We start from the raw sequence: 13464 nt of genomic DNA, 5'->3' as shown, positions 1-13464 counted from the left end.
TTTAGATGCATTGTCTAATGTAATTCTCACAAAAGTTAAAGACCATTTTAATCTCATCAAATAGATGGTGGAAACAAAAGAATTATGTGACCTACTCAGGTTCTCAAAAACTAGTAAGTGGATCAGCAAGTATTGAAGTCAGATCTGTCTGCTTCAGACCCCAAACTCTGAAGCATGACTGAGACTGTCTAAATAACAGCAGATCAGTTCACAATGCCATGACAAGTTCTGTACAGGCAATCAAGTCTTATATTTGCCATATGAGTTTTACCAGTTTCCTACCTACTTCCCAATGAGACTCAGTCACTCAATGTTAACAGGTGAAAGATGGAAGCTTCTCAAGAACAGCAAAACAGTGTAAATTTTTTCTACTAAAATGTATCAGAATCTATAAATTTAAATCTCTAAAATTTTCCAAAGTGTTAAATCTGAAACCATAAATTACTTGATATATAATGAAAAGGTAATGCAATTAAACCTTGTATGAAGGAAAAAATTTAAGTCCATAATTTCTGATCCTTCTCAACTCTGAAACAGTCTAGTGTTGTAATTAGTGGAGTATGTAATCATACACAGTGAAAATTAAAGTCATAGTTATTTAAAGCAAGAACCAGAACATGTTTCCAGAAGGAATAATTAATAAATTAGTTCATTAGTTAATTTACAGATAGAGATGAATGCATGTTTTATGCCTTTACATCTGACCTCACTACAACGGGAAGAAAAAACATTTTTTGTGTCCTTTGATTATAAACTTGTCCTTATAAAATATAAAAAGAAAGCTAAATTAACCTGTTCATTTTATATTACATTATATATGCCCTTAAATCATTCAATTAAAACACAAAATAATCTTATTTATAGGAATTTAAATTCTTAATTTTTGGAAAATTATATAAAGACTAGAGCCTCTATTACCACTAAAAAACTTTCAAAATGTACATGCATTCATCATGTGAGGAGACTGTTACTGTTAACTGACACAAAAATAGGAAGGCTATACCTTTTTTTACTGAATTTATTTTTTTATTTGACACACAGAGAGAGATAGTGAGAGAGAGAGAGAACAATCAGGGAAGAGGGAGAAGCAGGCTCCCTGCTGAGCAAGGAGCCTCAAATGGGGCTCAGTCCCAGGATCATATCCTGAGCCAAAGGCAGTTGCTTAACTGACTGAGCCACCCAGGTGCCTCAAGGCTATACCTTTTTAAGATAAACATTACATACTACTCGTAACATGTGAGTAATAAAATCACTGAAAAAAAATACACCTCAAGAAAAAAACCTGTAGTTCATAAGAATCTATCAGGAATGCAATCAATTTACTGTCAAAATAAATATAGACTAAACATTAGCAACAAAAGAACAAATTTTTTAAGAAGTGAATTGATTGGTTTTTAATCCACAAACCATACACATACAAAGTCAGTTCAAAGAAATTAAACATTATTTTCTCTTCTTTCCTAGATTCATTATTTTCTCTTCTTTTCCTAGATTCTTCTTTCCTAGATTCAAAGAAAATCAGCTGATTTTCTTTCTAAGTCATGAGATAAATACATATGAGCAAGGTGAGTGAGGGTCCTTTAACAGGAACACAGAATATTTAGGTACTTGTACTGACCGGCTCAGAGTCATAGCAATAATCATCCCAGCTCTGTCTGAGGGGTTTCTTTGTTATCTGAAAGTAAGGCAGATTAGTTAGGTAGAAGTAATGGTTAACATTCTTCTCTAATCATCTCTTAGATGTAGTATAGCAGCACTGTGCTGCTACCCAAAGAGAGTTATTTTGTACAGCAGCATAAAACAAGAAACAACTAGGTAAACATTCAGATTCTGGGAGATCATATATTATTACAACCAATCCATATTTCCTGTTTTTCGTGACTCTGAGATTTGTATTAACTGCTCAGTCTCATATTCTTTTAATACTGACCACTTTATGGCAAGAATATGTATGGTAGGGCCACTGAAAACAAAAAAATATATATCTGGAAGAAGAGTAATAAGCTCGGGACTATCAGCTCATTTATGAGCAATTATTAGTTTTTAAAAAGGAAATATTTAATCACCCAAATATCTCCAAAGCATTTAACAGGGGAAAAAATAATCTCAGAAGCTAAATCAATGATTTTTTAAAATATACATAATTTTATACAGTAGAAATACCTAGTATTTTATCAGGAAGTGATATTTTTAAATAATTTTGAAACTGATATATAAATACAAAGTTCTTTTAGTTCATATAAATATGTAGTTTTGAAATTAAGAAATACCAATTACATAGCATCCTCTATCTTGGGAAAACTCTTAAGATGCTACTTTCATAACCTTAAATACATACTACAGCCTTTGAACCATCATCAAAATGTCAATTTCCTTACAAAACCTTCATAAATATTTTTTAAGTTACCATAAAGGCATTTATCTCCATGAATATTACATCTTGCCTCAAATAACAAAAAAAAAAAAAAAAAAAGAAAGAAAAGAAAAGACAGTCTGTTATTTAAGTGATCTACTGTCATACCAATTCCATTAATATTGGTTCTAGAATTTTTATTAATGAGAAATAGTAAAATTGGAGAAACCACTATAATGAAAAACTGCAATTATCCCTTATTATGGAAATTTAGGAGTGAATTTTGAGTTTCACAGAAAGATATGATGAATTTCATTTGAACAGAATCATTTGCTAAATTATAAAAACAATCATACTCTAAGTTAGTATCACAATATCATGCAAAGAGGTATATGTATTAGACTTCAAAACATATAAAAGAGGTTTCAAGTAATCCCATGCAATGGGGATACATTAATTATTAGTAACACTGAACATGCTCTTGTCTTTAAAAGGTAAACCACTTTGGAAAGACCAATTCATTTTTCTAACAAGCAGGTACATATATAAACAGTTTATTTTTCTCTGAAAGAGTCTCACAAAAAGCAAAGGGTACACATATAACTAAACCCTTCCAACTCTTATGGTAAATAATAATTTTTTAAATTTGAGAAGCACATCACATAAATTTTTAGACTGCCTGCTAGTTAATATCCATTACTGGATATTAATAATGCCCTACATTTCAAAATACATTTCATGAACTCTCACCTGATTGAGATAATGATATTCTTCTGGTTGTTTAAGATGGAATGCTAATCTTTCTTCTTCACTTGCTCCTGCCAGGAGGTAATAAAATACATGATAGTTCCTGTTGGAAACAAAGAGTATGGCTTTATAGTGAACACAATCACAGGTTATCATTTAACAGAAAAAAGAACAAACATTAACTAGTAAAATGTTTCAATTTTGTTTCATTTTTCAATAAAAAGTGGTAGTAAGTTCAATATTTTAGGTACTATAAAGTAAAATGATGTTTTGGATACTAAATTCAAAAGAGAGGGGTGAAGGCTGCTATATGGCAAAGTAAGACCTTTGAAAATTCTCTCCTCCATAAGACAAATTAGAAAACAGCAAACTTTTCAGAAACAACTTTTGTCAGAACTCTGAAAATTAACCAAAAGCTTATAGCAATCCAAGCAGTGTTTACATAAGAAAAACCGATCAATCTCAATTAAAATGCAACCTTTGTTGCCCTTTAACTTGCTCCAATCCATCTTCTGTTCACCAAATCCAGGGTGGCCTTCAAAACCAATAGGTTACAATCATGATGAACACCAAAAGCCTGGCAGCCATCACAAGAGGGCAGAAGAGGGTTGGAGCTGGTTCAGAACGTCATTCCCTGAGAAACATCACTTGAATTATCTGGTGGTTCCCTGGAAGACGCCATGTTTAAAACTGTCTTTAATGATCTGACTCAGAGTTAAGCCAGTGTGAAAACCTTTTCCCCAGGGGAAGGTATGGAAAATTATTGGCAATTTTTTAATATGTCAGCTACATGAACCATGGATAAATGTTGGGGAAAGAGTAGGCTAATCAAAAAATTTAAAGGGAAATGCGATCTCCACACAGGGTTTTAAAAGCTCCCAATACACTCCTGGGAATCTAGAAGGTCATGTGGATGCATAAGGCTGTGCATGTGCTCAGGGCTTCACACCTTCTCAGCAAAGACCCAGAGAAGGTACTGAACTCTCATCTCTAGCTGATCTTGAAGTAACCATCTTTAAGGAAGCCCAGGCATTACTTAGTACACAAGATTTTTTTTTTTTAAAGATTTTATTTATTTATTTGACAAAGAGAGATCACAAGTAGGCAGAGAGGCTGGCGGGGGGGTGGGGGGAGCAGGTTCCCTGCTGAGCAGAAAGCCCGATGCGGGGCTCGATCCCAGGACCCCAGGATCATGACCTGAGCCAAAGGCAGAGGCTTTAACCCACTGAGCCACGCAGGCGCCCCAGTGCACAAGATTTTTAATCAACTGTTTTAAGTATGTTCAAAGAACTAAAGCAAACCACATTTAAACAACTAAAGTATGAGAATGATGTCTCATCAAAGAGACTATTGATAAACATATAGAACTTATTTAAAAATAATTAAAGAGGAATTAGAGAGTTGAAATACATAATAATTAAAATGAAAAACTATCTAGAGGCACTCAGTGACAGATATGAGTGGGCAGAAGAAGGCATCAGGGAACCTGAAGCCAGCTCTTGAAACAAGTCTGAAGAGAAAGAAAAATGAGGGCACCTAGGTGGCTCAGTGGGTTAAGCCTCTGCCTTCAGCTCAGGTCATGGTCTCAGGGTCTTGGGATGGAGTCCCATGTTGGGCTCTCTGCTCAGCAGGAAGCCTGCTTCCCCTCTCTCTCTGCCTGCCTCTCTGCTTACTTGTGGTTTCCCTGTCAAATAAATAAAATCTTTTTTTAAAGAAAGAGAGAGAAAGAGAGAAAGAAAAATGAATGAAGAAAGCGGAACAGGCCTCGGGTATCTGTGGCACAAAAGGAGTCCCTAAAAGAGAGGAAAGGAGCAAAAAGAATATCTGAAAAAATAATGACCCAAAACTCCCCAAATCTGATGAAAGAACAACCTGCACATTCAAGAAACTCAACAAACTCCAAGGGAGAAAAATTAAAGAGATCAACACTTAGAAGACATGCCTTATCAAGGATTCCTAATAAAAGATTATCAGCTGGAATGTGAGAAACAAGACAGAGGATCATAGGGGAAGGGAGGGAAAACGAAACAAGATGAAACCAGAAGGGAAACAAACCACAAGAGACTCTTAATCTCAGGAAAAAAAACTGAGGGTTGCTGGAGGGGAGGGTGTGGGAGGGATAGGGTGGCTGGGTAAGGGACGTTGGGGAGGGTATGTGCTATGGTGAGTGCTGTGAATTGTGTAAGACTGATGACTCATAGAGCTGTACCCCTGAAACAAACAATATATTATATGTTAATTTTTTTAAACTGCACTGTGATTTAAAAAAAAATTATACACCCACCAAAGTCATCCTTCAAAAATAAAGGAGAAATTAGGATAGTCCCAGACACCAAAGACACCAACAAAAAACAATAACGACTAACTGTACTGATGGGTCTACTGTTATAAATTTATATGTAATTTATATGATTTTAGTACTACAAAAGAAGAGGAAAGGAACAGAACTACATAGGAGCAAAGTTACTTGTGTATTACCAAAATTAAATTATTAATCCAAACAAGACTGCTAAAATATTAACTGAGATTGCCAAGGCAACAATTAAGGAAATAACTCAAGAAAGATTTAATTAAAGAAATGCCAATGGTACACCAGAAAACATCTATTTATACAAAACAAGGCAGTAATAGAATAGAGGGACTAAAACATCATTAAAAAATACATAAAACATATAGCAAGATAACATTCATAACTCCTATCTTAGCAATTAAATGAAGTATAAATGAGTCCCAAGGTAAGTAACTGGCAGAATGAATTAAGAAAATCCAACTACATGCTATCTACAGTAGACACACTATAGACTCAAAGATATAAATAGGTTGAAACTAAAAGGATGTAAAAAATACCATGCAGACATAACCAAAAGAAAACTAAAGTGTCTATACTAACAAAATAGACAAAATAGACAAACAAAATAGACAAAAATTGTTGCTAGATGCAAAGGACATTTTATAATGACAAAAGGGCCAATTCATCAGAAAGATAAAACAATTCTAAATGTAAATGCATATAAAAGCAGAGTCTCAAAATACATAAAACAAAAACTGAAAGAACTGAAGAAAGAAAAAAAACAATTCAACATAGCACTAAGATATTTCAACACTTACTTTCAATAATGAAAAGAACCGTAACAAGATAAAAGATCAATAAGGGAAAAGAGAACTTGAGAAATACTAAAAACCAACTACACCTAAAACACATCTACAGAATACTCCATCCAACAGCAGGATACATATTTTCTCAACACTGGAAAATGGAACAATCTCCGGATTAAAAAATGTTAAACTCTATGACAAGTCTCAATGTAAGGCAACTGAAATCATACAAACTATATTCTCTGATGATCTTACAATGAAATCAGAAGTACAGAAATTTCCAAAATGCACAAATACATGGAAATTCAAAAACACACTCCTAAATAAAAATGGGTTCTAAGAAGAAATCACAAAGGAAATAAGAAAATAGATAAATAAAAACCAAACCACAACTTGCCAAAATATGGGAACCATTAAAGACTTAAAACAGGTCTTTAGAGCTGCAAACCCACAGTAAAACAGAAGGAACTCGTAGCTAACCATTCACCTTAAGAAACTAAAAAATTTTTTTAAATTTTAAAAAAGAGCAAACTAAACCCAAAGCAAACAAAATGATAAGCATGAGAAGAGAAATAAAATAGGGAACAGTAAGTAAATAAAGAAAAATCAACCAAAACTTGGTTTTTAAAAGATCAACAAAATTAACACATTCTTATCTAAACTGACAAAAAAGGTGGGGGAGATTGCTATGGTCTGAATTTGTAACCCTCAAAGTCCTATGTTGAAATCCTAACCTCAAAGGTAATGATATTAGGAGGTGGGGGCCTTTGGAGGTTGATTAGATCATGACAAGGGAGTCCTCATGAATGGGATTAGTGATTTTATAAAAGAGATTCCACAGAGTTCCCTAACCCATTCCACCATAAGAGGACCAAGCAAGAAGATATGAGTTATGAACCAGGAAGAGCTCTAATCAGAATGCAACCATACTGGCACCTTGATCTTGGACTTCCCAACCTCCAGAACTGTGAGAAATAAATTTCTGTTGTTTTTAAACTACCTAGACTGAGGTATTTTGTTATAGCAGCCCAAAGATAGGAGTAGACCTCAAATTCAGGAACAAAAGAGGGAACATTATTACCTGTCAGAAATAAAAATTGTTTTAAGGGAATACTATAAACAATTTTTTCCCCAACAAATTAGATGACCTAGATGAAAAAATTCCCAGAATGATAAAAAATGCCAAACCTGGCTAAAGAAGAAACAGAAAATCTACAGAGACGTATAATAACTAAAGTGTTTGGATTAGTAATCAAAATTTGCCACAAATAAAAACCCAGAACAAGATGGCTTCACTAGCAAATTCTAGCAAACATTTAAAAAGAATCCTTCCCAAACTTTTCCATCTCATTTTATGAACCAGTATTATCCTAATACCAAAACCAAACAAAGACATCAGGAGGGAAAAACAAAACAGAACACCTTGTAGCAATATCCCCTATGAATACAGACACAAAAAATCCTCAACAAAATACTAGCAACCCACATTTAGCAACACACCATTAAATATGAGACATCCATTCAGAAACAGAATCCAGCAAAACAGACAATCAGTTTTTAAGTTCTGAATCTTCACCTGTGATTCTCTGAAACCATGCTCTATCTCCACCACTCCATTAAAATGTGTTGGAAGAAGTTACTAATAACCTTTCCCACTACTCCATTAAAACATGTTGGAAGAAGTTACTAACAACCTTCTAATAGCAGTATCTGTTAACTCTACAAAACTTTATGAAGTTACTTCCTTTCTAAAACTCTCTTACCTTCATTAAAAAAAGAAAAGAAAAAACCCTCTAATTTAGATTTCCTCATATGCTAGCCACCAAAAAAAAAAAAAAAAAAAAAAGAACAGGAAAGTCTTGAGTTCTAATCCTAACCTGGTCATATTCATTAGATAATGTTACCTATCAGTTACTGAATATAATTATGTATAATAAGGGCCATAACAAGCACTTTATAAATGTTATTTATTTCTCTAGACAACTCTAAGACAGTTTTCTATCTGTAAAATGGGAATAAATATCAAAGAAGCAGAAAAGTTAAATGAGATGCCAAAGCCATATTCAAGATTTGAATGTAGGTCTCTTTAACTTCAAACTCTGGCTCTTAATTTTTCTCATTGCAGCATGAAGGAAATCATTTATCTCTCTGACACTTGGGGGGTTTTTCCCCCGACATTAGGTTTCTTAATCTGTAGGAAGTTACTTATATAATCTCTGAAGTCCTGTATACCTCATTATAATATAATGAAAGTAAGTGCGTTATTAAAAATTTTCTCAAATTAGAAACAGAATAATAAGGCATGGGAAAAAGTCTGAAGACACAGTGCTCACAAAAAGCAGTCAGATAAAGACCTGAGTCATGTTTTCTGTTCGGACAGTTTGTCTAGAATTTAGAAAGGTTAACAGTTCCACATGCAGGCATGCCTCAGAGATCTTGTGGGTTCAGTTCCAGACTACTACAATAAAGCAAATCTCAAAGTAACATGAGGCAAACAATTTTCTCGGTTTCCCAGTGCAGGTAAGTTACATCTACACCACACCTTAGTCTCTTATGTGTGCAATAGCATTATGTCTAAAAAACAACATACACATCTTAATTTAAAAAGCACAGTATTGCTAAAAACTACTAACCATCATCTGAGCTTTCAGCCAGTTATAATTGCGGACCACAGATCACGATAACAAATATAATAATAATATAAAAGTTTGAAATATTGCAAGAATTACCAAAATATGACAGACAGATATAAAGTGATCAAAGACTGCTGGAAAATGTGCCAAAGACTTGCTCAACACAAACCAATTTGTTAAAAAAACACAGTATCTGTGCAGTGCAATAAAACACGGTATGTTTGTACTTATTAAAAAAACCTTCTAGCAGCCTCTGAAAAAGTACAATGTTCTGCTCATGATAGAAATAGCAATTATATGAAAAGCAATGCATGGTGTTAAGCTGAATTAAAGGTCATAATATACAAACATCCTAAAAGTTGATCTGATTAATAAAAATGTTAACTTGATCTAATTATACTAAGAAAAATATGTACCGTTCATTATGCTCTTGATAAACGAGTCTGGACTTCTCCAGTAGATATTTTTCAACATAGGCACTAGAAGAAAAATAAAATTGGTTGATATAAACAATAAAGCTTAAGGTAGGTAAATATTTTTCCGGAGAAGACGCAAAAGTATAAAGAATACCACCCAGATCATTTTAGTACACTTGCAATTACAATTGTGTTATAAATGCTGTTAGTGTTATCTATGTTAAATTTATAAACTTGTCTTTTGGGGGGGCTTTCAAAAATAAATTCATCTGTTCAAAACATGGCACACAAGACCCATCCATGGCATAGGCTTTACTTTCTTTCCAGGCTCATGTGCCACTACACATTTTTTCAGATATTATACTTTGGCCAGGTGACTAAATAGGCTCAAAGACATACTTTCTTAACATATTTATGCTACAGCCACATTCTGGAATCTATTTATCATTTATTATTTACTGATTTATTCAATAACTTTTCATTAATTGGGCACTGTGCTAAGCACTGTTCAAATATGCAAATAAGTGATACACTACTCTCAAGGGGCTTACAGACTAGTAAAGGAAATACGTAAACAAGGGGCTATCATATTGAGTTGATATAGGATTTATTATAGAGCAATAATCAAAAATTATGGCTATATCAAGAGAGACAGGTAAGATTCAATCCAAGAAGGAAAACATTATATAAGGAACAATTCCCAGAAAGGTGAGTACACAGCACATAGTAAACATTCACAAAATCTATTTGGTGACTGACTGAGTAAATGAATTTAAAGTCTGAAAGACTGACCAGAAGAAGACCAGGAGAACTGCTTTATGGGAAGGCATAAAAGAAAGAGGGTATTTAACCTCAGGGAAGATAATTACTCAACATGGCTAGAGAATGAGCTACACAAGTGCACTAGAAGAAGAAGGACCAATATACTATGTGACAGAAAAATGGATTTTATACTGAAAGTAATGAGGAACTAAAATATATTTCTGTTATGTCATTCTCTTTATCCAGCCTTTACCTCTTCAAGTCTCCAAATACCTCTTACCCAAATTGAATCAATCAGTTAAACTCCAAAAAGGGGGATCTTACAGTCTGAAATTTAAAAGCTTTACACTACTGAAACCAAATAACACAGCACAAACCTCTGTGGAGTCAAAATCTGACTTTTGAGCTTCTATTCCCACCAGTTCCCTCCTCTTGCACGCTCAGTATTTTAGTCACTTGCAAATACACGTTATTCCCTCAAGCATGCCATTCACTCCTGGCTGCATTGTCCGTGCTCTTCCTTCCACTTCTAATTCTACAGGCTATACTCTCTATCCAACAGGCTCCATTCACAAAATGAACCTCAAATATGCCCTTTTTGCAAACTCATTACTACTACTACTACTATTACCAGTAATTAAAACGCATCGCTTCCTCCAAGTCACCACCATCACCTCTAGTCTAGACTACTCAAACAAGTTCTTATCTGTCTAAAATGGGAGACATAAACTAATATGTTAAATTCTTTTGAGTATAGTTGACACATGTCACATTAGTTTCGGGTGTTCAGGTATATAACACATTGATTCAATAAGTTTACAAATTATACTATGCTCACCATACCCTAGTAAAATATCATTGATACATGGTGCCTTTTAATCCCAAGACTTACTTATTCCGTAACTGGAGCCTGTATATCCACTCCCCTTCACTCATTTTGCCCATTCCACCACCTTCCTTCCCTCTGCAACCATCAATTTGTTCTATGTATTTATAGGTCTATTTTTGCTTTTTGTTTATTCATTTGTATTTTAGATTCTACATAGTACATTAAATTCTTATACCCACTCTGCATAGCAAGTATTACAGCCTATTTCACAAGTATAGAAACTGATACTCATAGATATTAAGATCATGCAGCTATTAAACAGCAGAACTATGATTTGAAGCCAGGTCTATTTTAACTACATAGGCTCCCTCTTTCAACTATATCAACATGCTCCTAGACATTTCTCCTTCCTCCTCTCTAATCCTTGAGCTATACTGCTAAGAGAGTTATTTACCCTAAAATAAGATCTACTCATGTTATTTTTCTACTTTCACCTGCTACTCATACTAAAGTACATAAGGATAAACTGGTATTACGTCTACCTGGGATAGTCTCTTTTTATTTAATTTTATTTTTTAAAAGTTTTTATTTATTTATTTGACAGAGAGACAGAGAGAGAGGTAAAACAGGCAGGGGGAGTGAGAGAAGGAACAGCAGGCCGCCCACAGAGGCTAGATCCCAGAACCCTGGGGTCATGACCTGAGTCAAAGGCAGCCACTTAACCACTTGAGCCACCCAGGCGCCCTGGTTTCTTTTCAATGCCATCAGCATAGAAAAAGAAAAAACAGATAAAGCAAATATGGCAAAATGTGATAATTGCTGAATCTAAATGGGCATTCCTTCTATTCTCTTTACTTCTGTGTCTGACTTTTTTTATAATAAGATCTTTAAAATCTACTTCCCAATAAAAAGGATAAATTAGATACATTAGAGGTTTATTCACAATCTGAAATCAACTGAGCACTATGTCTGTAATCTGAAGCCACTGAACTTACCTCCTCTCAAGTACACCAAGCTCTTATGATTCCAATCACCTGCTAATGACAATCCCTCAAATGATAAAGTGATTTCCTACTTTTTCTGCTTAACAATTTTTCAAGACCCAAGATAAAAATCATATACCGTTTTCTGTGAACTTCTCCAAACACATGTTTCTATCACTATACTTCTCATTTACTATAATCCTCTTATGTAAACATATCTTCCCCAAAAGACTATGAGAACTTTAATGGCAGAGAACATGAGTGTTCATTTTTTTGTCCTCAACACTTAGCACAGTGCCTGGTACTCCATAAATGTTTACCTAATAAATGATAAAAAGATGAAAATGTTTAATATATATTTGCTAAGTTAAAAATATTCAATATGAAAATTTTTTTAGTATGTGTATGTTGACCTAATAATCAAGATGAAAATTTCTTAAAAAAAAAAAAAAAGATTTCTGTTCATCACTATTGTAAGAGAACCTTTAACCTTTTCAGATAAACGCTTAACATCTAAGAGCAAGAATTTCATTCATAAAATAGGAAAATAAATATCTGCCATTCCTAACTCATGAAACTGTCTTAAGAATCAGTGAATAGGGACGCCTGGGTGGCTCAGTTGGTTAAGCGGCTGCCTTCGGCTCAGGTCATGATCCCAGCGTCCTGGGATCGAGTCCCACATCGGGCTCCTTGCTCGGCAGGGAGCCTGCTTCTCCCTCTGCCTCTAGCCTGCCACTCTGTGCCTGTGCTTGCGCTCTGTATCTCTCTCTCTCTCTAACAAAAAAAAAAAAAAAAAAAAAAAAAAGAATCAGTGAATATATGTAATGGTACTTTGTAAGTTACAAAGCAACATATACAACTGAACCTATTATCAACATTTCTTGTATCACAATCAAATACTAGAAAAGTACAACTTGACTATGTGCCTGCATCCCATTTTTATTAGTAAAAGTTCCAGTTATACCTTTGGAAACATGGTTTTCAAATCAGAAAGGAAATGAGCTATGAAACTCGCCACTAAAGTACTTATCCTTCTTGTTTTGTGTTTCACGGGGTTTGGGGGTGGGTACAATACACATAGTTTTGGTCAAAATTTTTAAATTAAAAGCAGAAGTGAAAAGCATAATTAAAATGGCATAAAAAAGAAAAATACTAACCAATCTCATTTATTGATATGGATGCAAAAAAGCATAAATAAAAACTAGGAAACAGAATACAACAACCAATTTATATGTGCGTGCATAAATATATGTACATATATGTATGTGTGTGTGTAAATTTTATCTTTGTATGACCAAGTCGGATTGCTTTCCCAGGAACACAAAATGATTCTGTTTTAGGAAAATAATAACACTGACAGATCTCAGAATGAAGATCATGCTGATTGTCACAGATGCTCAAAATGCATTTGATAAAATGCAATATCATTCTGTTACTCAAAAAACCACTCACAGAAAATTTAAATCAATGTTGAACTCATTAATGTGACAAAAAGCCCTAAAATCAGTATTTTACTTTGTGGAGAAAAGTAAAGTCATTTACATAAAGGTCGGAAACAATACTATTTGGAATCAGACGAGAAAGAAAATAATTAAAGACAGAAGAACAGAAAAAATATCTATTTTTGCAAATATACCAAGAAAAG

At 33.9% G+C, this 13464-nt stretch overlaps 1 protein-coding gene across 10 annotated transcripts in view; it reads right to left on the bottom strand.

The window, feature by feature from the left end:
* The window catches only part of MYO9A (myosin IXA), a 297273-nt gene that overhangs the window by 215437 nt on the left and 68372 nt on the right, over positions 1-13464 (bottom strand). For 9 of the 10 annotated variants that reach the window (XM_059180512.1, XM_059180509.1, XM_059180516.1 and 6 more), the window contains exons 4-6: positions 9246-9308; positions 3104-3203; positions 1619-1675 (exon numbers count right to left, since the gene is read on the bottom strand). In XM_059180512.1, coding sequence (XP_059036495.1) covers positions 1619-1675; positions 3104-3203; positions 9246-9308 — 220 coding nt within the window. The remainder of the gene's footprint in view (positions 1-1618; positions 1676-3103; positions 3204-9245; positions 9309-13464) is intronic. The other variant, XM_059180515.1, reaches the window with a different exon arrangement.

The sequence above is a fragment of the Mustela lutreola genome, chromosome 7 (genome assembly GCF_030435805.1).
Source record: "Mustela lutreola isolate mMusLut2 chromosome 7, mMusLut2.pri, whole genome shotgun sequence".
Classification (NCBI taxonomy): domain Eukaryota; kingdom Metazoa; phylum Chordata; class Mammalia; order Carnivora; family Mustelidae; genus Mustela; species Mustela lutreola.
This window is presented reverse-complemented; position numbering and strand designations above follow the sequence as displayed.